The 22247-nt window shown below is 63.6% G+C and overlaps 2 protein-coding genes across 5 annotated transcripts; one reads left to right on the plus strand and one right to left on the minus strand.

Annotated features, from left to right (window-relative positions):
- Positions 1–1310: 1310 nt before the first annotated feature.
- Positions 1311–6255, minus strand: LSM7 (LSM7 homolog, U6 small nuclear RNA and mRNA degradation associated). The gene is made up of 4 exons (XM_079917836.1): positions 6061–6255; positions 5850–5940; positions 3027–3098; positions 1311–1569 (listed from the first exon to the last, which is right to left on the minus strand). Exons 1-4 carry the CDS (start codon positions 6130–6132, stop codon positions 1427–1429), a joined length of 378 nt encoding a protein of 125 aa, XP_079773962.1. The 5' UTR covers positions 6133–6255; the 3' UTR covers positions 1311–1426.
- On the plus strand, positions 6118–21516 carry SPPL2B (signal peptide peptidase like 2B). Of its 4 annotated transcripts, XM_079917832.1 has the most exons (15): positions 6118–6288; positions 11423–11542; positions 12107–12289; positions 12727–12816; positions 13400–13539; positions 14103–14245; positions 14415–14511; positions 15342–15458; positions 17189–17270; positions 17988–18062; positions 18142–18204; positions 18290–18389; positions 18743–18820; positions 20210–20370; positions 21160–21516. In XM_079917832.1, the coding sequence occupies exons 1-15, from the start codon at positions 6223–6225 to the stop codon at positions 21385–21387; spliced, it is 1743 nt and encodes a 580-aa protein (XP_079773958.1). In that variant the 5' UTR covers positions 6118–6222; the 3' UTR covers positions 21388–21516. The 4 variants fall into 4 exon arrangements, with proteins under 4 accessions (XP_079773958.1, XP_079773961.1, XP_079773959.1 ...); XM_079917835.1 differs by lacking the exon at positions 12107–12289; XM_079917833.1 differs by lacking the exon at positions 17988–18062 and having other exon boundaries at positions 6207–6288.
- The last annotated feature ends 731 nt before the right edge of the window (positions 21517–22247 follow it).

Consider the following 22247-nt stretch of genomic DNA (forward strand, 5'->3'; position numbering starts at 1 on the left):
CATCTGTCCTGGCCCCTGGCTGCCCCGGGGCTCTAACGAGGTCTGATTAGCCTCCAGCCCTCACTGCTCCCTCACCCCACCCCACCCTGGGGTCCGGACCCCTGGGCCTTCTGACCCCAAGATCTGGGTCTCAGCCTTTGTGTCTCAGCCTCAGATAGGGCAGGCTGGGTGTGTGGAGAGAACAGAGGCACTGGTGCCCAGGTTCTCGGTCCCTCCACCGTGTGTCCCCCCCCGCCGGAGTCGCAGTCCCCCGGCTGTTGAGCGGGCACGGGAATCGCCCCCAAGAGCAGGACGCGGCGGGTTGGATGTTCTCTGGCACAGCCTCCCCCGGGGCTGTGACCCCAGCTAGCCCAGGCGCCCCGCTGCCCAGCTGCTGGGGCTGAGGCCTCTGATGAGGGAGCTGCATGAGGCAGGGCCGCCAGCTGGCAGGGAAGCGGGCCGGGAGGGATGAGCACACGGGGCTTGGCGACGCGGCCCCACGACTAATCCCCGGCAGCAGGGCCACAGCAGAGCTCAGATCCCCGCGATAAGCCAGCTGCTTTCAGTTTATCTGGTGTAAACTACGGACAGGTAGCGTGGGGGCCATCCAGCCGGGTCCCCTTGTGCGGTGGGTTCCTGTGTGTCGCCAGCCGTTGGTGGAGGGGCCCTGGTCTACAGTTCCCGCCAGGACAACTCCCACTCACTCCTGGCCCCGCTCGTCCTCACACGCCCAGCACTCCTACAAATAGCAGACACATGCCTGCTCTCAGCAGACGGTGCTGTGGAGGTAGGGTCCTAACGAGGACACTGGGTTTAGGAAATGGGGCCAGGAGAAAGCCCTGCTTCCTGAGGGCGGGCATGGGGACGTTCAGGATCATGGCCCATGGAGTCGCCAGCTGAGGGGCAGGGGTGGGCTCGTCCTCTGAGCTGAGGCAGGAAGCAGGTTGGGCTAGGAGGTCGTGGGACCAGGCGGACAGCAAGGCTCCATCCAGTTTGTTCTTTGTGAGGTCACAGCTGTGCGGGGATGTGACACAGAAGGACCCGGCTTTGGGGGACCACTCGGGCCGGCGTACAGAGGCACTTAAGTGACAGGGCCTGCCGCTGAGAAGGCTGGCTGGGGGGTCTGCATGGGCTGTGGCCCCAGGGGGGCTCTGCAAAAGCTCCGGCCTCCACATCCTGTGCCCTCACCTGGACCATGCACGCTCAGTCACCTCCGAGCCCCCCAGCCCTGGGCCTGGACCCCAGACGGCGCACAAACTCTGCTGGATGGACCGCATCCCTGGGGCCCAGGTCTTGCCAGAACACCAAGGCTGAAAGCCAGAGTCCAGGGCTCCTGGACACTTGAGGTTTGCAATTTTATAAAGAAAACAAAAACATAAGCAATACAAAAAGGAAAGTTCCGTTCCTACGGGTGGCCCGAGTCCTGGGGGAGGGGCGGCCCCGGCCGCTAGGCGTCTTGCTGCTGGATGAAGGGGTTGGGGATGGCTTCCATGCCGTCCTGCGGGCAGATGAGCACCACGGAGGTGCCCCTGCACACCACCAGGCCCAGCTGCCGGGTGTCCTCCGTGAGCTTGTACTGGTCGTCAGGGTCTGCAGAAGAAGAGGGGCGGCGATGAGGCGGTGCGGGCTCAGAGGCCCAGGAGGACCGGAGATGGGCCCGCGGTGGGGGGGTGGGGAGGGCAGGCGAAGGGCCCCACTCCCAAGCCAGCTGGCAGCCTCTCCCCGAGACGGACCACGAGGCTCAGGAAGAGCTCTGGAAATAGCCGCGTGCAGCCTGTCCTCCTTCTACAATGAGGACACAGCCCGGGGGGCAGCGGAGACCGAGTTCTCAGATGGGCGGCAGAGAAAAACCCCATCTGCAGAATCTCGGAAGCCCTGCGGGGCCACCATTCACCCCCGTGCCAACGGGCTGTTCACAGTGGGGCGAGGGACCCGGGGAAGTGATGGCACGCCGAGGAAAGCTCTCCTGAGGTCACGGCGGCGAGGCCTCCATTACTGTTACTGCACGATGGCGAGTTGGGGAGGCCCGACTTGGGGTGTGGCTCCCCACTCCCAGACCCTGCAGGATGACCGCTGGCCAAGCCTGCCCCTCCCTCCCAGAACCGTGTGCATGCGTCAGGGCCTCTGTCCCAGGGCCGTTCTGGGGGTGAGAAGAGGGCGCAGACTCAGCTAAAGAGCGAGCCCGGGCCCAGGTGGGAGCGGCCTCTGGCGCAGGAACAGCAGCCCTGCCTCCAGGGCTCTTCCGCCCGGGCCCGTCTAAGCGCGTGGCACACCCCAGCTCCCTTGCTTTTCCCTGCAGCCCCACGAGGTGAGGCTGTCCTTTTCCAGAGTCATCCGCCCAAGGAGGCCAGGCCAGGATCCCAGCGGGGGGGACTCTGGGCAGACTCAGTGCGAAGAGGGAAGACGAGGGAAAGCAAGAGGCCCCACGGGGTCGCTTCCCCACAAAGAGGGCCTCTCCCTGGGGGCCCTTTGACACTTCTGTGTGGCTCCATTAACTCTTCACCAGACTAACGTGTGTCTCAACGTCGACAGTTCCCAGAAAAGACACCCCCTCTCTCCTAGGCCTTGCGGTCCCCTTCATGCTACGGTCAGGCTGAGCTGGAGAACTTGCTGGCTGATGGCCAAGGGCTGGCCTGACCACCATGCGAAGGGTCTGGGGACCTGGGGGGACAGGGAATAACGGGGAGGGGGCCCTCCGTCAGCAGCCGGGGGTTAACACACAGGGACAGCAGGAGATAAGGGGGCAGGACGAGCCACAGGGCAGCCGGCTCTCTCACGGCGGGCGCAGCATCTTTCTAGCCCCGCTGGGCACGCCTCAGCCCCAGCGGGGGCTCAGTGTTGTGAGGACTGGATCCGGAAAATACCAAGTCCCGAGACGATGGTCTACTGAGCCTCGCCGGGACCGCGGGAGAGCCGACACACCTGTCAGCCACGTGATCCACAAGGCGCCACGTGCACACAGCGGCTGGGCGGCGCAGAGCAGCGTTGGAACAAACAGTAAGGAAGGCCCAGTGAGGACGCCTCCGAGCCCCACGGGCTGCACTCACCTCTCATGTACTCGATGGTGCCATCCAGCACGAGGTTGAGCAGCGGGTCAAACCCTTTCAGGATTCCACTGGCTTGTCGGAATCACCGAGAAGAGAAGAGAGACAGACAGGCGTAAGATCAATGGTCATCCTGGGCAGATGCGAGCTGTGCCCGGGTGTCAGCACGTGAGATTGGGGTGCCCCCGCCGCTGAGGGGCCTCCCCAGCCGGATGCAGGTGTGGGAGCAGCCTCTCCAGGGACGGGACAGATGGGAGACCACGGGGGAAGCAAGGGAAGGGCTCCCGGACGGGGAGCAGTGACAGCGGACCCCAAAACCATCGCCACCACAACACAGTCGGCAAAGTCCGCCTGCGCCTGTTTTGTAAACAGTTTAACTGGCACCCGGCCATGCTCATTTGTTCAATGTCGCCTGTGGCTTCTTTCCTGCTGCAATGGCAGAGTGGAGTAGCCGCGACAAGAGACCATCTGGCCGGCGCAGCTGAAAATATTTCCTGTGTGGTGTCCTACAGAACAGGTCCACCAGCCCCGCCTGAGGGCGACGCCCTGGCCCTCTTCCTCTCCTGCTTACCCTCCCCTGCAGAACAAAGACCGTGAAGGCACCCACCTAACGGGGTTACGGAGAGTGACAAATCCAGTAACACGTGCAGGCACTTGGCCCCAGCCGGGCAGCGAGCCTGCACCCGCGGGTCTGCCCTCCTCACCAGGACAGGGGCGCTGCAGCAGGCGGGCAGGACGCTCAGACAGAGCCAGCGTTTCCCCCTCCCCAAAACCCCAGTGTGGGACGGGACCCACGATGGGACGTCAGTCTGTGCTCAGGCTGCAACAGCTCAGACAGCTTCGTGGATCTCATTAACGTCCATGAGTCGGTAGACTTTCAGCACATCTAAAGAGAGGCTATGCTGGGCGGGCCTGACCTGATAGGTGAGCCGTTAAAGGGATGGGCCCTTTCTGAAAAAAGAAATTTCAAAAATGAGATTTTCCTGCTGGTCTTGAAGACGTGAAGTGCAGTGCTGTAGACAAAGTCCACGGCAGGGGCGGTGAGCAGCCTCTAGGAGCCCAGGGGGTCCCTGGCCAACTCTTGGCAGAAAACGGGGACCCCAGGCTTGGAAGAGGACTCTGGGCCTGAGATGACAGGCTCTCAGAGACACTCCTTTACTGCAACCTCGTCAGAGACCTGAGCCTGAGGCACCCAGAGTCTGGAACCACAGGCGCTGTGAGATAAAAACGTATGTTGTTTAAGCGTAGAAAACGAACACTAGCGCCTTGAGAAGCAAGAGCCCCATCTCTTCATACATCCCAGAGCCAGCACGGTGCCAAGTGTTTGTTAAGATTCCGATCCTCACTGCATTGGGTACCTAGACGGGCAGGCGCTGTGTTTTTAGCCCTCTGAGGCTGCCCAGTCATCCACATCTCAGGGAAGGAGGGGTCTGGATCACTGTCTTACAAAATAAACAAACTGACGTTCAGAAGCAGCTGAATAAGTGAAATGTTGACCGGCTCTCACTAAGTGTCAGGAACCCTGTTAAACACGTTACCTGGGGCTTCCCTGGTGGTGCAGTGGTTAAGAATCCGCCTGCCAATGCAGGGGACACGGGTTTGAGCCCTGGTCCAGGAAGATGCCACATGCCACGGGGCAACTAAGCCTGTGCGGCACAGCTACTGAGCCTGCGCTCAAGAGCCCGCGAGCCATAACTACTGAGCACGTGCACCACAGCTACTGAAGCCCGTGTGCCTAGAGCCCATGCTCCACAACAAGAGAAGCCACCGCAATGAGAAGCCCACGCACGGCAACGAAGAGCAGCCCCTGCAGCCAGAGAAAGCCCGTGCGCAGCAACGAAGACCCAGTGCAGCCAAAAAATAAACAAATAAATAAATAAATTTATTTTTTTAAAAAAGAAAAACACGTTACCTGCTTTAAACACTTTAATCTCAGTGCCACTACTGAAGTAAGTGGAGTTAATAACCTCTGACAAATGAGACTGAGACTCAGAGAGGGTAGCAACTTGCCCAAAGTCCCATAGCCAGTGAGCTGGGGCTGTGCCATGGGCAGGGCTCCCTGCATAACCCTGCAGCATCCTTCCTGCCGTCTTCGCACCATACTCCAACAGCAAATTCAGAGTTGAAGCTTCACAGTGACAGCATAAAGCCGCAAACTGTGACAAGTGCTACCAGGAACTTATAACAACAGGGGCCTGACCTGGGGTGGAGGCGTGGGGGTCAGGGAAAGCTTCCCAGAGCAGTCGAGAGCTCCCTGCATTACTCAGGTACAAAACGTTCATCGTGTTACCCTGGAACAACCGTGAACAAGGAGACGAGATTTGTTTTAAACAAACCCTTAAGGCAGCTTGGTGGAAACTGACCATAGGGCCGTAGTTCGAAACTGCGGCAATTCTGCCGCCCAGGGGACGCTAGGCCATGTCTGGGACGTCACGACTAGGCGGCTCCTGGCACCGAGTGGGTGGGAGCAGGACGGCCTACAACGGAGAAAAATGCGGCCCCAACGTGAGCAGCGCCGAGCCTGAGAAACCCTCAGGTGCAGGACGACCCGTGAGGAGCTGGGACAGTCGCCTGAGTGAGGCAGGACCCACAGGAAGCAGAGCCGTGAATCCCAGCCACTGTAGCTTCCGGTGAGGTTGGGGACCCTTTGCGTGCCTCAGTTTCCCCACCTGCAAAAGGGGTGTAACCGTTCCTACCTGCCGGCGCCGTCGGGCCAGCACGACTTGTCCAAGCCTAGCGCTTAAAGCGCAGCCCAGGCATCCGTTATCGGTACCGCCGCCCGTTACTCCTCGTGGACCGTGGAGGGGGCGGGCGGAGGGACCTCACCTTCTCGGCCTCCCTGGAACTTCACTCGGATCGTCTTGTCGATGTACTTGGATAAATCCAAGATGCTCTCCTTCTTTTTCTTCTCTTTGTCCTGCAGGGGCAACAGAGCTCTGTGAGGCGGGGAGCGCAGCCGGACTCCGCCCCGCCAGCCCCGCCAACCCCGCCAACCCCGCCAACCCCGCCAACCCCGCCAGCCTCGCCGCACGCTCACCGCCATCTTGCCGGCCGCGTCGCTGTGCGCAGGAGCCGCCGCCGCGCCCTTTGTACCCTGCCCTGCGCGCATGCGCGGCGGACGCAGGGCGCCTGCGTGGCGCGCTGCGCCGGAACGTTGCTGGGAAACATCTGCCGACGCCTGAGGCTGGGACCGGGCGACATGGCGGCGGCGGCGGCGGCGGCGCTGGCGCGGCTAGCGGCGGCCTTCCTCCTCCTCGCGGCCCAGGTGAGGGCGGCGCCGACCCCGCCGGCCTCGCCGGCCGCGGTGCCCCGGCCCCTCGCCCCCCACCCAGGCCCCGCGCAGGACCCCGCCCGGCCCGGCCTGGGGCCAGCTTAGGGGATCCGTGCCCCGCGCGCGGGCGGCCCGCTGGCCCGGGGCTCGGTCGTGACCTTGCGGGCCTGTCCCCGGCCCGTCTCCCTTCCCCGCCTGGAAGTCCTTCTCAGCCACAGCGTCACCCGCTCCCGCCCCGGCCCCTGCTGGTCCGTCTCGGGGTCTCCCACCGCCGCCGGGGACGCCCCTCTCTGGCTCCGTGGCCTTGGCCAGGGGGCTGCCCCTCTCTGAGCCTCAGTTTCCCCTTGAGTGCCATACTACTCCCTTTTCCCGTGGTTGTGGTAAACTGTCGAGCGCGGCACCCAGTGTCTGGTAGTGTCGGGAAGCGGCCAGGAGCCCAGCCCTGGAGTGGGGTCGAATCGCCGCCCCATCTTTTGCTCCCGTGACCTTGGCAAGGGAGTTTCCCGCTTTGAGCGTCCGTTGCTAGTCTGCAAAAGGAAGATAAGTATACGGTGCAGAGTCAGCAAAACGATGTAGGGGATCACGAGCGCGCAGCATGTTACTTGTTTGTCACTAAATCTTCAGGGGCTCCAGTGCTAGCGGGGGACCGACCAGGAAATGGCTGATGTACGTTGTCATAAGCGCATCTTTTATTTCCAAATCCTCCCTCTCCCCGCCAGGTTCCACAGCTCAGGAAATACCCCCCACCCCGCAACAGCCGTACAGACTGGGCCGTTAACCTTGACCCTTCTGCTCCAGTGCCCCCACCTCTGCTCCAGGCGGTTGGCGTTCTCCCGTGGCCACTTTTGTCCCCCTGAATCCCCAGTTCATTCTCAACACTGCAGGAGTGATCCCTTTCAAAGTGTGTCTTGTGCCCAGATGGGAGCCTTCTGGTGGCTTCCTGGCGCATTTGGGAGGCCTCTGTGATCTGGCTGTCAGGAAGCTTCCCGTTTCTCTCCAGCTCTAGTGTCTTGAAGGCACTCTGCTCGCTGGTCTCTGTTTCCCTGAATTCCCCGGTTATGCTTCACGTCTCAGCTTAGCTGTCCCTCCCTCCCAGAAGCTCTCTGGGACGCCCCCTCCCCAGCTGCTTTGCCAGCCCCCTGTACTTGCCCCAGCCCTGTTCACTCATCTTCCCCAGCAGTCTGAGCCTTTGGAGGCAGGGACTTTAAGCTCTCCGGATATTTCAAATGAGGGCCAAGCGAGAAGGAGGGACGCAGTTGGCCTAGGAATGCTTTTCAGAAGCAGAGGTGCCTGAGGGGTGATCTGAAGGATGAGTGGGCGTTTGCTAGGTCAAGAAGGTACAGAAGGTTGTTGCAGGTGATGGGAGCAGGGCTGGAGGTGTGAGAGCTGATGTGCTTTTTTTTTTTAATAATAGATTTATTTATTTTAATTCTTATTGGGGTATAGTTGATTTACAATGTTGTGTTAGTTTCAGGCGTACAGCAAAGTGAATCTGTTATACATACATATATCCATTCTTTTTTAGATTCTTTTCCCATATAGGTCATTACAGAGTATTCAGAAGAATTCTCTGTGTATACGTTAGGTTCTTATTACTTATCTATTTTGCATATAGTAGTGTGTATGTGTCAATCCCAGTCTTTCAATTTATCCCTCCCCCTTACCCCTCGAGAGCTGATGATTTCCTTGGAGACGGTGAGGGTCCACTACAGCTGGCGTGTAGGATAATCCAATGGTTACACCTGAGGAAGGTGTCATCCCAGTGGAGTCCCTTCAGGTGCCCTTGCAGGGAAGGCCATGGAGGGAGCAGCAGTGGGAGTGGCTCCAGGCGTAGGGGGAAAAGGGCAGGCTGAACATGTGGCCTCTCCTGGCTGGAGTCCAGGGGAGCAGACTGGGCTGGTCGGAGCCGGGTGCTGGGACGTTTGGACTTTATTCCCGCTGGCTGAGGATTTGGAACTTTACCCTGAATGTGGGGAGCCAAGTAGGGTGTAGAAGCGAGCGGGAGAGCACCTGGGCCAGCCCTTCCCAGGACAGAACCCTGTGTGTGGTTCTTGGTGGCACCCCGGTAAGGCCAGCTCTCCGCGGGGCGGGAGGCTGCTTGCTCACAGGTCGAAGCTCATTCCCGACCATTCTGTGACCCTGGGCGAGAGATTGGACCCCCTGCCCAGTTGCTGTAAGTTGTGCACATACAGCCCATGTGGGGCCTGTTACTCGGCAGATCTGAACACAGTGGTGTTCTCCCTGCCTGCCCCCTCCGCCCGCCTGCCCCTTCACCCCTCCACTGCCCCCCTCCGCCTGCCCCTTCACCCCTCCACTGCCCCCTCCGCCTGCCCCTTCGCCCCTCCACTGCCCCCCTCCGCCTGCCCCTTCACCCCTCCACTGCCCCCTCCGCCTGCCCCTTTACCCCTCCACTGCCCACTCCGCCTGCCCCTTCACCCCTCCACTGCCCCCCTCCGCCTGCCCCTTCACCCTTCCACTGCCCCCTCCGCCTGCACATCTTTTTCTAAGCTTCCCAGGTCCTAATTAGCCCCTTCTAGAATTCACCAAGTCCTAGGAAGACTGCTTCCTGTCTGGATCCCTTAGCTTCTTTCAAAGTCCCGTGACATGGATGCTTTCACTGTCATCTTGAAGCATAGTTTCCCTAGGAGTTCCTGAGCTCGATATGATTGTGGCGCATCGGGAGGTAGCCTGTCCTCGGTAGCCCCAGCTGTTTCTCGTCCTCCAAACTGGGATGGGCTATGCTGGAACGGGGGGCACTCACAGCCCTGGGCCCTTTGGAGGAACTTCTCCTAGCCCTTTAACTCCCCGGGGAGGAGACCGTATTCACGGCGAGACTGTGTTCTCGGGTGTTTGATACAAGCCCAGGCTTATTTCTTAACAGAAAGCCAGTTGTGCACATTGTGAGGGGAGAGCTGTGAAGTGTGCCCTTGTGCTTCTCAGTGACTTTTTAAAAACAAATGCTTTTAGTCATTCCCATTTTATACAACCGACAGTTTTCACCAGCAACTCGGATCCCATAGACCAGGGGTCAGCAAACATTTTCCAAAGGGCCAGACAGTATTTGTGGCTTTTCAGGACACATAGCCTCTGTTGTAACTCCCAGGCTCCGCAGAGAGCAGCATATGCCGTACCCTACGTTCAGCAACCAGGCAGACATGTTACGAAAAAACTTTATTGACAAACACAGAAGGTGGGCCGGATTCAGCCTGGGGGTTGAGGGATCACAGAACCCCTGCAGTGGCCCAAGGTGGGGGGCAGGGCAGGGCTGACCTGGGGTGGGGGCACAGGGCTGGGCACGGTACTTGGGGACAGCCTGGTGGGGAGAACCCGGAAGAGGGGGCTTCTCATCCTGCCTCTGGTCGAGGGAACGAGGTTGGCCAGGCAGGGGTGGGTGGGGAGGTCACCACACTTCCCTCCCTCGAGCGCTGGTGGCAGTGCCCACGTGCCCTGCAAACGTGGCCTCACTGAGCACACCCCGCAGCCCACTCGGCTGTCGGCACCTCGCTCCAGGCGACAAGCCAAAGCGCTGGGCAGGGGCAGTGGGGGCCCCGGTTCCTCTCCACGCCGCCAGCGGATGTGGATCAGTGGGGGGAAGCTCCTGGAGTGGCTGGGCCCCATTACACATTCACAGAGGGCCTGGCCTTCCGAGCTGGTCTGTGCCCCAGGCCTGCTGTTGGGGCCACGGCCCCTCGGGACCCCAGCTGAGTCGGAGCACCGCCGCCTGCACCTTGGGAAGGCCAGATGGGGGTGGGGATCTGTTCCCGCACAGACAGGCTACTGCCTGTTGTCACCGAGGGGTGCAGTCTCTGTCTCAGCCTCCAGGTGGTACAGAGGGATGGCCCCAGGAGCCGGAGTGTGCAGAGTTGGGGTCCAGTTGGACCTCTCCAGCTCCAAGAAGCCAAGGGGCTGGGGTGGGCCCAGGCCCCTGTGGGCGTGGCGTGGCCGGGCTCCCTGCTCAAGGCTCTCTCTGGGACCCGTCCTCCCTCACAGGTCCCACAGCCCCAGGGAGCAGCCCAGACCAGGGCCAGACGGCGTGAGACCCGCTGGGGCTGAGGTCCTCGCGGGGGCTCCGTAGCCGAGCCCGGCCTATAGGAGGAAGCAGCCCCGGCAGGGACGCAGCGGTCCAGGCGGGAGGGGACGAGCAGGCAGTGGGGACGCTCGTGTGCGATACTGGTTTCTCATGTAGGTAAAGCCGCTCCCAGGTCCTGACCACCCCGCTGCCCTCAGCGGAGGGGCTGGAGTGCCAAGGACTCGGGGGCCTGCGCCTCTACCGCACTCTGGATTCACACTCGGAGCAAAGGCCCCGGTGGCCCGTGTGCCCAGCCCGCCCTGTCCTCCGCAGTCAGCCGGCTGCCCTCGACCTTGCTCCATGTCAGAGCGGGCGGGGTCCACGTGGGCTCTGTGGGACCCTCCACAAGCAGCCTGCTGCCTGGCGGGCCTGGGCAGGAGGAACTTGAGGCCTTGTCGTCCTCCTGGGAGTAGTGGGCCAGGAAGCCGGGCACTTCTGCTGCCCGTGCCCATCGGGAGCGCTGCTGTACTTGCTCGGGACGTGCTGGGGAGGAGGTTCTGTCAGCTGCCTGGGCCCTGCTGGGGTCGTGGGGACGCCACCTGTCATGAAGGGCCCCCTGCCCAGAGCAGCCCTGCCTCTCGCACCGTCCACTTGCCACGCGTTTGGGCAGGGAAGGTCAAGGTTCTGACCCAGGGGTTCCCACCAGCCTGTGGCCCAGCAGGTGCTGGTCACGTGACCCGGGCTCCGCCGCCCCGTTTCTGCCCTGAGCCTGCTGGCCTCGCTGGGTGGGGGCCTGTCGGGGAGCCTGGAACCTGCTGGGCCACCGCTGACTCCCCATCCCCTTCTTGCCTTATGGCAGTGGCGTGGGGCTCTCGTTCTCCCTGTAGTCCCAGGAGGACTCCCCCATTCCTGCCACTGGAGCCACAGGGAGGGGACCTGACACAGCCACTGTCAGCGCCCAGGTCTCCCTGAGGAGGCTCGGCCCTGCCCTCCTCATCGTGTCCCCGCCTAAGATGTGACAGTCGTATCCCATCTGTGCTGTCGGAGCGAGGGACCACCCAAGCCAGGTCGTGCCGTGGGCCGGCCCTGTCGGCTCTCTGACTGCTGCCCCCTGTCCAGGTGGCCTGTGAGTACGGCATGGTACACGTGGTGTCCGAGACCGGGGGCTCCAAAGGCAAAGACTACTGCATCCTCTACAACCCGCAGTGGGCCCACCTGCCGCTCGACCTCAGCAAAGCAGTGAGTACCGGCCAGCGCGGGAGCCCCCTCCCAACGCAGGGTCTTGTCTGTCTTGCTTGCTGCCCTCCCTCCACTCCTCCCCTGGGTCTCCCGAGGGCCTCTGGAGGACGGGTCTTGCAGAGAGCCGTTGAGGACGGAGGAAGGGCCTGTGCCCGGCATCGTCTCTGGGGTAGCCTGGATGCTGTGCTCTCTGCTCTGGCCTCACTCCTCCCAGAGGGACTCAGGGTGCCCAGTTCCTGGCTTGGCGGGTGGAACGAAGGCCAGCACTCCTGCCCGCACCTTGTGCTGTTTGTGACGGGCTCGAGAGAGGCGGGTAGGGTTCCTGAGCACACGCCGCCCTGTACCCCTCTCGTCTGCCTTGTGCTCGGGGTGCGTGTGCACACACGCTTGTGCACGTGTGTGTGTGTGCGCGCGCGCGTGTGTGGGGCTGAGACCATGTGGGCTTGAGGTGAGGCTGCGTAGGGGCGGTGGTTGCCGCAGTGGCCTCCGCCGACCTGTCTCCCCGAGGATGCTGCGCGCCCTGGCTCCCCTGGAGCGTCTCATGTGAAGGCCGCCCTCCTGCAGTCTCTTCTGCAGGTGCGGGACTGGACGACCTCCGTGCTCTGCTCTCCGGCCGACCTCCCTGCCAAAGGCTTCAGTAACCAGATCCCCCTGGTGGCGCGGGGGAACTGCACCTTCTACGAGAAAGTGCGGCTGGCCCAGGGCAGCGGGGCGCGCGGGCTGCTCATCATCAGCAAGGAGACGCTGGTGCGGCCGCCGGGCCCCTCCTGGGCAGCCGGGGGCCCTGGGGGGTGGGGGTTTCCTACTTGTGGCCTTGGAGGGGCCCTGTCCCAGGGCGGTGCTGGGCTCTGACAAGGCCTGGGGCGGAGCTCTGGGCCGCTGCCTGAGGAGCAGGTGGTGTGGGCCACAGTGCCACCCTCTCCCTCAGGCCCTTCAGGGCAGACCAGCGTCACCCAAGCCCAGGGTTGAGAGGGAAGGGGAGCTTGCACTCCCCCAGACAGAGGGAGGGGCCGAGCCTGCAGGCCTCCCACCTGACACACACACACACACACACACACACACACACACACACACACGCACGCACGCGCGCAGGACTCCTCCGTCCCCTCCCCCTCGGGGAGAGCTGCCCTGCCCTGGGTGGGCCTTGCTAAGCCATCCAGCCGCCCTCTCCCCCTCTCCCCCAGGTCCCCCCAGGAGGCAACAAGACACAGTACGACGAGATCGGCATTCCCGTGGCCCTGCTCAGCTACAAAGACATGCTGGACATTTTCGAGGTAGGCTCGTCCCCCGCCCTGGCTGCAGCTGGGCCCAGTGCCTGAGAAGACGGTGTGCCCGCAGTGCTGTGAACGTCAGGAATGGAGACCCCAGCCCTCCCCCATGCCAGAGACCCTGCGTGTCACCCCCTGCTCAGGCCTGCCCGGCCCCTCACCCGGCCCGGCCCTATCTGGCCAGAGGCTGGTGCGTCTTTGATTTGGGGAGCCGGGTCCCGAGCAGGCGAGCTGCAGCACACAGTGACATGGGGATAGCCAGGTTCCCCACTGCAGGCTTCGCGTCTCCCTCAAGGGACCCACCGTCCGTCTCCGGGCCGCTTCCCAGGCCACGTCCACCCTCGTTCACTCATGCTTGTCTGGGGGCGGGGTCTGTGTTCCCACACACGCGCGGTCCTGTCACCCACCTTGTGTGAAGCTCATCCCGGCAGAGCCCGCTTCTCTGGGGTCAGGAGTAGCGGGTGAGGGCGTGGGGTGAGGCGGGATCTCCCGGCCCCCGGCTCCTCGAGTGGGCCAGCCTCGGCCCTCTGGGTGGCGAGGGGACAGGTGGGCCCCCCCGACCTTAGCTCTCTTGTGTTCCCTGAGGCAGACTTTCGGCCGGGTGGTACGGGCAGCACTGTACGCCCCCAAGGAGCCCATGCTGGACTATAACATGGTCATCATCTTCATCATGGCTGTGGGCACTGTTGCCCTCGGGGGCTACTGGGCCGGGAGCCGGGACGTGAGGAAGTGAGTGGCCCGCGCGTGTGCGTGCGTCCCGGATGGGCGGCCGTAATGCTGGGCAAGTAACCACGAGAGTCCGCATGCCCAGAGAGCCTTCTGGAAAACAGCTGCTACAAACACCCAGGAGACCCGTTGAAAGCCCCGAGGGCCCCGCTCCCCACGATTCTGTCCTGCCCTCAGGGTTCCTGGCCCGGGCCCAGCCTGGCGGGGGCATCCACGGGAGACCTCGCCCCAGCCGTCCAGGGAAGGGCGGTGGTGGGGTTGGTACAGGGCCAGGGTCCAGGGTGGCCCCCATGCGGCCACCACAGCTGGGCCCTGGGGACCGGAGCCCCACCTCCGGCAGGACTGGCTCCGTCGGGGGGGACCCCAGGTACACATGGTGGGTGGGGATGGGGGACTGGCCGACGGGGCAGGTGATGGTGGTCACCTCCGGGCAAGCTGTCCCTCAGCCTGTCCAGACCCCTTGTGTCAGGCTGCCCCTGCCTGTCCTTCCCCATGTCTGTGGCCCTCGGCCCCCGGGAGCGGTGCCGGCCGGTAGGGCGTCCCCCAGCCCGTTCTTGTCTTTCAAGGAGGTACATGAAACACAAGCGGGACGACGGGCCCGAGAAGCACGAGGACGAGGCTGTGGACGTGACGCCCGTCATGATCTGCGTGTTTGTGGTCATGTGCTGCTCCATGCTGGTGCTGCTCTACCACTTCTACGACCAGCTCGGTGGGTGCCCGGCCCCGGCTCTCAGGGCGGCGGGGGAGGGGGGAGTCCAGGGGCCTCGCCAGGAGGGGCCTGGGGCTACCCCTTCCTTCCCTTGGGGCGGTCACCCTGCCAGGGCGTGCGGCACAGAGCCGTCCTTCAGGCTCCCCTCACCGCCCGCCCCGCCCTGCAGTCTACGTCATCATCGGCATCTTCTGCCTGGCCTCCTCCACGGGCCTCTACAGCTGCCTGTCGCCGCTCCTCCAGAGGCTGCCGTTCTGCAGATGCAGGTGAGCCCCCGGGCGACCCCCACCTGGCCCTGCTCGCGGGGGTCCCCCTCTGCTGCCTTGTGGCCCGTCCGCTCCCACCTCCCGTTACCCGGCCCCCGGAGGCTCCACAGCTTTGCTGAGGCCGAGGACCCTTGCCCTCCGGAGCCCTCGGTCAGTCTGGCACGGTGCAGGCATTACAGCAGGTGCCCACTCCGTGCTGGCTGGGGGCTCACGGGCCCCACCTCCAGCCCCTGGGTGGGCCTCCCGTTCTGGCTCAGGGCCTGTGGGATCCCTCGGGGGACGTCGGCTGGGGGCAGCAGGCGGGCGGCGCTGCTGATCCAGGCTCCGAAGGTTCTCTGCGGTCAGGGGTCTGGTCTGCTTGTCGTGGAGCAGGTGGGAAACGGAAGGGTTTAGACGAGGTCCGACGGGGTCAGGAAGCTTGGCTCAGGGGGCTTGGGGGAGGGCCTGGAGCAGGGAGGGCTGTGCGAGAGGGGTCACAGCACCCGACGAGGGCTCCTGCGGGTGGGGTCAGCTTAGCGACTGGCTGAGGTCCGGTCGCTTCCCCCAAGGCCCTGCCCCTGCCCACTCTGCCCTGCCCTGCCCTGCCCTTGGGAGCCTCCCTTCTAGAAATAAAAGGTGAGGGATGGTGAGTTTAACAGATAAGGTAAAGTAGAGGAAGGGACAGGGCCAGGGGTGGCCCTTGGGAGCAGAGCCCGGCAGACAGAAGGAGGACAGATGGGGAGGCCACGGGCTTTTGGGCAGGAGTTGAGCTGACCCTCCGGGTGCTGGGCAGAGGCAGGGCTGTGAGGGTCAGAGGCCGCTGACCTCCCCACCTGCCTGCCTGCCCTCAGGGTCCCTGACAACAGCCTGCCCTACTTCCACAAGCGCCCTCAGGTCCGCATGCTGCTCCTGGCGCTGCTGTGCGTGGCCGTCAGTGTGGTGTGGGGCGTCTTCCGGAACGAGGACCAGTGAGTGCAGTCCTGGAGGCCCTGCTGGGGGTGGGTGCAGCTGTCCTCGGGTGCTCTGACCTCCCTGCGACTCCCCGAGCCCTCCGCTCGGGGCGCCTGGAGCTGGGCCAGCTCCCGGTTATGAAAGGCTCTCCTGTCAGTGCTCTGGACGCAGTGGCCGCACGCCGTCCAGGCCTGGCCCTGTCTGCCCTGTGGCTTGTCCGGTGCCCCGGGATCTGCGATCGCAATCTGGGTGTGAGATGCCGCCGGCACTGCTGCCCGGGCGCCGAGCCGTGTGCTCCGGGGCAGCCTGGACGTGGCCTGGCGCCGCTCGGCCGCTGCTCCGTTGTGGTGCCCGCCCGCTTGCTCAGCTAGCTCTGCTTCTCCCAACACCCCCCCCCCCCGCCGGGGGGCCTCCCCCGCGAGGCAGCGCGCCACCGCCTGCCGTCACTGACACCATCTGGCGCTCTCTCTGAGCTTCTCCCGGGGCAGTTAAACGCTCTTGGCTGTGCTGCTGTTTGGAGCTATAACAGATTTAACTGGCAGAAGGAAAGCATGAAAATATTTTGAGTCCTTTGTACACAAAGAGAATAGGGACGCTCACGGTTAAATCCAAGCCAGGAGGCTTGCTCCTTCGCATAAAAGTAGAACAGGCCATGGCTTCCGCCATGTCTGGGCGCCCATGTGGCCTTGGTGAACCTTCTCTGTTCTCACCAGCGCCCTGGCCCAGAGAGGTTCTCATTGTGCGCTCAGATGAAGCTCTGATGAGTAACTTGAGGGGCAGGGAGGACGGGGCCGGCTGTGGGGCCATTTCCAGCGGGGAGCCTCATCACACGCGGGCTTCATCACACAACTTTGACTTCCCAATTCGGAAGTGGCCCCGCAAGGGTGGCGCCCTGCTTCCCAGGACTCCAGATGATGTCCTCAGGGCCCCAAGTCCCTATTTCCTCAGAGAGTGTGGGGCATTTGGCTGGGTGGGTACAAGTTTTGCTTTTCTAAATTTTTTTTTTTTTTTTTCGTGGTACACGGGCCTCTCACTGTTGTGACCTCTCCAGTTGCGGAGCACAGGCTCTGGACGTGCAGGCTCAGCGTCCATGGCTCATGGGCCTAGCCGCTCCGCAGCATGTGGGATCTTCCAGGACCGGGGCACGAACCCGCGTCCCCTGCATCAGCAGGCAGACTCTCAACCACTGCGCCACCAGGGAAGCCCTGCTTTTCTAAATTTTTTAAAAGATATTTTTGAGGGACTTCCCTGGCGGTCCAGTGGTTAGGACTCCACGCTGTCACTGCCGAGGGCCCAGGTTCCATCTCTAGTAGGGGAGCTCGGATCCCACAAGCCCCGCGGCACGGCCAAGAAAAAAAAAAATTTTTTTTTTAAAGAAATTTGAATCCGCTGGATACATGGTCCCCCTCGCCCTGCACCCCCTGCCCCGGGCTGTGATCTGGGTGGGAGAGCCGCTGCTGCAGAGGGACAGAGGCCCTGGCACGCGCCTGCATTTCTCTGGCCGTGGCGTCAGGGTTGGGGGATCGGTTCACCCCCTGCTGCTACCAGCCATTGCTGCCCCTCCTGTCCCCCCACGGGCCTCAGGACGTCGGCTGCTGCCTTTGTCTGCATAAGGGCCCCCGCGGCTCCTCTGGGCTCGTCTGGGCGGCTTGGACTTGGCGCTGAGGCTTCCAGGGCGGGGGAGGGGCCTGGCAGGCGGAGGTTCTTGGTGGAGGCCCCGCCCAAGGGTGGCTGCGCTGCCTTCCAGGTGGGCTTGGATCCTTCAGGACGCGCTGGGCATTGCCTTCTGCCTCTACACCTTGAAAACCATCCGCCTCCCCACGTTCAAGGTGAGGGCCCCTCGGGGTGGTGGGGGCGCTCTGCGGACGAGGGGATGGGGTCTCTTGGGGTCAGCCCTGTGCCCGCCAGCCGTGCAGCCCTGCCCAGGGCCTTCCACTCTGAGCCTGGCCCTGTGTGGGCCGTGTGGTCTTGGCTCATCCGTCCCTCTGGCCACCCTCCTGGGGACGGGGCTTAAGGATCAGCGCAGAGTTGTCTCACAGCGTGGCGGCAGCGTCTGTGACCGCTGGCCGAGGGAACACCTGGGCGGGCGCGCGGAGCAGGGCCGCCTCCTTGCTGGTGAGGTGAACAGAGGAGGGAAAACCAGGTGAAACCAAGGGGGCAGAAGCACAGGGCTCGGGCCGGGACTCTGGGCCAAGGCCCAACCCCAGCAGGAGGAACCTAGAAACACACAGGCAAACGTGAAGCCGGGCGTCACCTGCCCAGATCCGTGGCTGGCTGGTTGCGGCTGTGTCTCTCTCAAGCGTCCCATCAGAAAGTCGCCCTCCCTGAGCCTCCGGCCTGACATTGCCTCCAGGGCACCGAAGGTCAGGCTGCCCGTGCTCAGACTTTGTCCTAAAGGCTTCGTCCCCACAGGGAAACTCTGAGCCTTGGGAGAGGCAGGGACACGTCCGGGAGCGTCTGTGCGTCTGGGACCCTGGGCAGGGTGGGATGGAGGGCAGGGCGGGTGGAGGTCCCCGAGCACAGCCCTCAGGACGCCCCATTCCCAGGCCTGCACGCTGCTGCTGCTGGTGCTGTTCATCTACGACGTGTTCTTCGTGTTCATCACGCCCTTCCTGACCAAGGTGGGCTCTGGGCCCCGCCCCGCCCCCCCCCGCCCTGGCCCCCGCGTTCCCCCGTCTGACGCAGTCCCCCTTCTCTTAGAGTGGGAACAGCATCATGGTGGAGGTGGCAACCGGGCCGTCAGACTCGGCCACCCACGAGAAGGTATGTGGTGCCCGCGGCCGAGGTGCTGAGCAAGCGGAGTGAGCGCGGGCTGGCAGGTCCTGGACACGCTGCCCCCTCTCCCCAGCTCCCCATGGTGCTGAAGGTGCCCAGACTCAACGCCTCGCCGCTGGCCCTGTGTGACCGGCCCTTCTCCCTCCTGGGCTTCGGGGACATCCTGGTCCCAGGTACTGGGGCCGGGCTTTGGCGGCCCGGGTGCCCTTGGGGGTGTCAGGCCACAGGGGCTGGTGGGCAGAGGCAGAGCTGAGCCAGTGGGGCCTGGGGGCCAGGGAGGTGGTCCCCCGGAGGCGTTGTCCCAGCCGTACTGCCCCCAGGGTCCCCCTCTGGGCCCCTCCCCCCACCAGGCGGCCTCTGAGCTGGGGTTTGCGCTCGCTGGAGGTCTGGTTACCTGCCAGGAGTCGAGGGTGGCGCCGGGCCAGCTCCCTCCTGAGCTGGGAGGAACGCACGGTGCCTCCGGGGGAACCCCCGGTGCCTGGCTGGGGCTGCGGCCCGGCCTCTGCCCATGGCCTCTCTCCCACAGGGCTGCTCGTGGCCTACTGCCACCGCTTCGACATCCAGGTGCAGTCCTCCAGGGTCTACTTCGTGGCCTGCACCATCGGTAAGCCCGCTGCCCCGGGGGCTCGGCTGTGCCCCGTCCTCTGCCGCGGGGTGGTAGGGGACAGGCCTGTGCCCGCATCACAGGCCTCCTTGTCACTTTCCACGGTGGTCGTTGTTTCTCTTTTCTTTGGTCTTCTTTGTCTTTCTCTTTTTTCCTTTGTCTTCTGTTTCCTTTGTTACTAAAGCCATTTACACCAAAGGGATGTTTTCTCATTTTCTGTTGAGTCCAATCATTTCTAAAAATGTCCAAACCAGTTCTCTTGTCCTGCTGGGTCAGCTCTTCAGGACGAGCAGGCGTGCAGAGCGCACAGGCCCCACCAGCCGACACGGGTGAGGGCAGGCCCCACCATGGCCCCCAGCAGTGCCAGGCGGACGCAGGCTGGCCTTCCCGGCGTACTTTGGGCCGTTGGCGTCCGGGTTCCTGAAGGCCCAGACAAGTGCTCCCCGCCTCTGCCCCCTGGGTTCACACTCCATGATTAGCTCGTCCAGATGCGCCTGCAGAGCTTTTCTCCGTGTGAACCACAGTTTGTCAAATTGTTCTGTAGTTCCCGTCACTGAAATCCTGTAGTTGGTTCGGTTGAATCACTTCTTTAGGACAGGTGGCTAGTCCACAGCCGATAAGCGGGAACTCTCCCTGCACAAGCCTATCGCTTGGAAACATGGAGGTAAGGGGCAGGGCAGGCAGCCCGAGCAGACACAGGTGCTGGAGACGGGGCTTTTTGCCTCGGAGGGGATGTGCCAGTAAATGGTGTCTTTCTTTGTAACTCTTCACCTGGGAGTAATTGCACGTGTGCGGCTGCAAGGTTAGTACAGTGAGCCCCACGCCGCTGCACTCAGGCCGACCCCTCTAACTCCTCGTGTGTGCTGTGTTGTATGTCCGTCCCTGTGCTCTACGTGCGCGGGGGTCTTTATACGTTGGACTCTAATCCCTAAATAACACACGCTGTTTTATGCTGAACGGGGAGCAGGAAATGCGGACGCTTCTCACCCCTCAGTGCTTTCATGCGGTCACAACTCAGTTATGAAAGGTCTGATTTCCTAGTTCTGTACCTACGTTACTTCAGTTCAAATTATTTTTCTAACTAGAGGCTTACAAAAATGAGCTATTGGGGCACCTCTGCGGCTCCTCCAGCCGCTCCCGGGACGCCAGGCCTTCCCATGGCGGCCGCCCGCTTCCGCTCCCCAGTCTGGCGGCTGGGCCCTCGTTCCCTCCTCTTTCCCTGCTGACCCCTGTGTGCACTCTCGCCTGCCAGCGTCCAGGAAGGTGTGGGTGGGGAGGACCCGCTGGCCACGGCCCTGGCGCGAGCTCTGCCTCTCCTGCCCCTGTGAGCAGTGGGTGGTGAGCTTGGGACCGGCCAGGGTAACGTGCTGCCTGTCTCTGCTTCCGCAGCCTACGGCATCGGTCTCCTGGTGACGTTCATGGCGCTGGCCCTCATGCAGCGCGGCCAGCCTGCCCTCCTCTACCTGGTGCCCTGCACGCTCGTCACCAGCTGCGCCCTGGCGCTCTGGCGCAGGGAGCTGGGCATGTTCTGGACGGGCAGCGGCTTTGCGGTGAATACCAGTTTGCTATGAATGTCTGCGAGAAATAATAGCCTAATAAGCCCTAACTAGAGTTAAAGTTGAGTAAGACCTCCTAGCGCTACAACTAAACCCCGCAGCCCGTGTCCCGTCTCTGGAAGGTTTTGCTTTGGGTGTGGTGCTCCCGTGGCTGTAGGGCGGGGAGGGGTACATGTGCTCGTGGTGTGGCTCGGGGTGATGCTGCTGCCCTGCTGCTAACCCTAACCCTAACCCATTTGGTTGGATTGGTTGGACTTGGGGTTCCAGCTGCTTCTGCCACGGGCAGGGGGCGGGCCGGGCCTTGTTCTTGTCTGAAACTGAAGAGGAAAGGGACAGAGGCCACTCCCCGTGCAGCGCAGGGTGACCGCTGTATCCCTGCAACTCAAGGGCATTCCGGGCCTGCGGGGTCTCTAGCGGGCCCTGTTAGGAGACCCGTCCTGCCCTGATGGGGGCTCTGAGCGCTTCCGGTGTGTGTGTAACTTGTTCGCATAGATGTGAACACGCTTTACATGTGGTGTGACTGTTGTGACCCGGTGAGTCGGGAAGGCTTCCTGGGCTCAGTGCCCCCGTCCCCAAAGGTCTCCCTCCCGGCGGGCGTTGGCTTTGCTACAGAGCGGGTGGATTGGTTCTGGAAGGTTCTGGAGGGAGAGCAGGCCAGAGAAGGCAGGGTGGGGCCCTCCTGGGGCCCTGATGCGGTGCTGGTGCCAGTTGGCGAGCGCGGCTCCTTCCTGGGGCCGGAGCGCCCCCGCGGCTCCACCAACCCGGGCCTCCTCCCTCCCTCAGAAGGACCTACCTCAGTCGCCGTGGGCGCCGGCCTCTGCCGACGGCCCGCAGCCCCAGGCGGACTCCGACGCAGCCCCCTCCCAGCAGCCTCCCGGCCAAGAAGCGGCCCCGTCCCCTCCGCCCGCGGAGCAGCCCCCAGAGTCGTCCGCGCCCGAGGAGAGCGGGGCCGGCGCGTCCCCCCAGAAGCCCGAGAGTCCGGCAGGCCTCGCCCCCGGCCCCTCGGCCTAGGGGAGGGCGCAGACTCGGCCCCCGCGCCCAGGGACTGGACCCGCGCGGCCCCCAACTTGGTGCTCTGGCCTGGCCGATGCGCACGTCCTGCTCCAGCCCGGCCACACCCCGGACCCCAGCCCTGCTCCGAGCTCGCGTGGCTGCCAAGCCCCCGGCCGGCTGAGGCCAACCCCGCGCGCGCCCCGCTTCCTGCGGCGGTGGTGCCCCGGGAAGGGCGGGGCCGTCACCTCCGCCGTTGGCCGCGGACACGCCCAGTTTGGTGCTTGCCCTGCTGCTGCTTCCCTTCGGGTCCGGGCCGGGAGAGGGCGGGTCTCTAGCTCCTGGTGGAGGGGCGCCTTTGCTCAGCAGGGCCCCCAGGGGTTTGGACTGGACGCCACCGCAGCCTTGGGGGCCCGTGGTGAGCGCCGAGCCCTGCGCCCGGCCCTTCCATCGCCCGGAAGCGCCCAGCGCCTGTGGTCCAGCTCCTCCAAGTTTGAATAAACGGCCACGACTTTTTGAAATTCTGGTAGTGTCGCCTCTTGGGGTGCGAGCCCTTCGGACTGCCTCTCTTGGGGGCGGGGCTGGTGCCAGGCCGGTGGCCCCATCTTGCCTTTCAGCTCAAGGGAACTCGGCTCCCACCCTCGCCACAGGCACCCGCACGCTCTCAGCACCCTATCCAGTGCACGCACCTCGGCCTCCAACTCCAGCACGGGGGACGGGGAGCTTCTGGAATGCGGGAGGATATTCTGGAACTGGCGTTATGTCTTCTACCTCACGGACAGGGTTCTCTGAACCTCACGACGGAGATGCCGCCGGCCCCCGTGTCACCGCCTGGCGACAGAGCCGGCGCCCGGACAGGCACCCGGGGCTGCTGATCGCCA

The sequence above is a fragment of the Stenella coeruleoalba genome (assembly GCF_951394435.1).
Source record: "Stenella coeruleoalba genome assembly, chromosome: 3".
Classification (NCBI taxonomy): domain Eukaryota; kingdom Metazoa; phylum Chordata; class Mammalia; order Artiodactyla; family Delphinidae; genus Stenella; species Stenella coeruleoalba.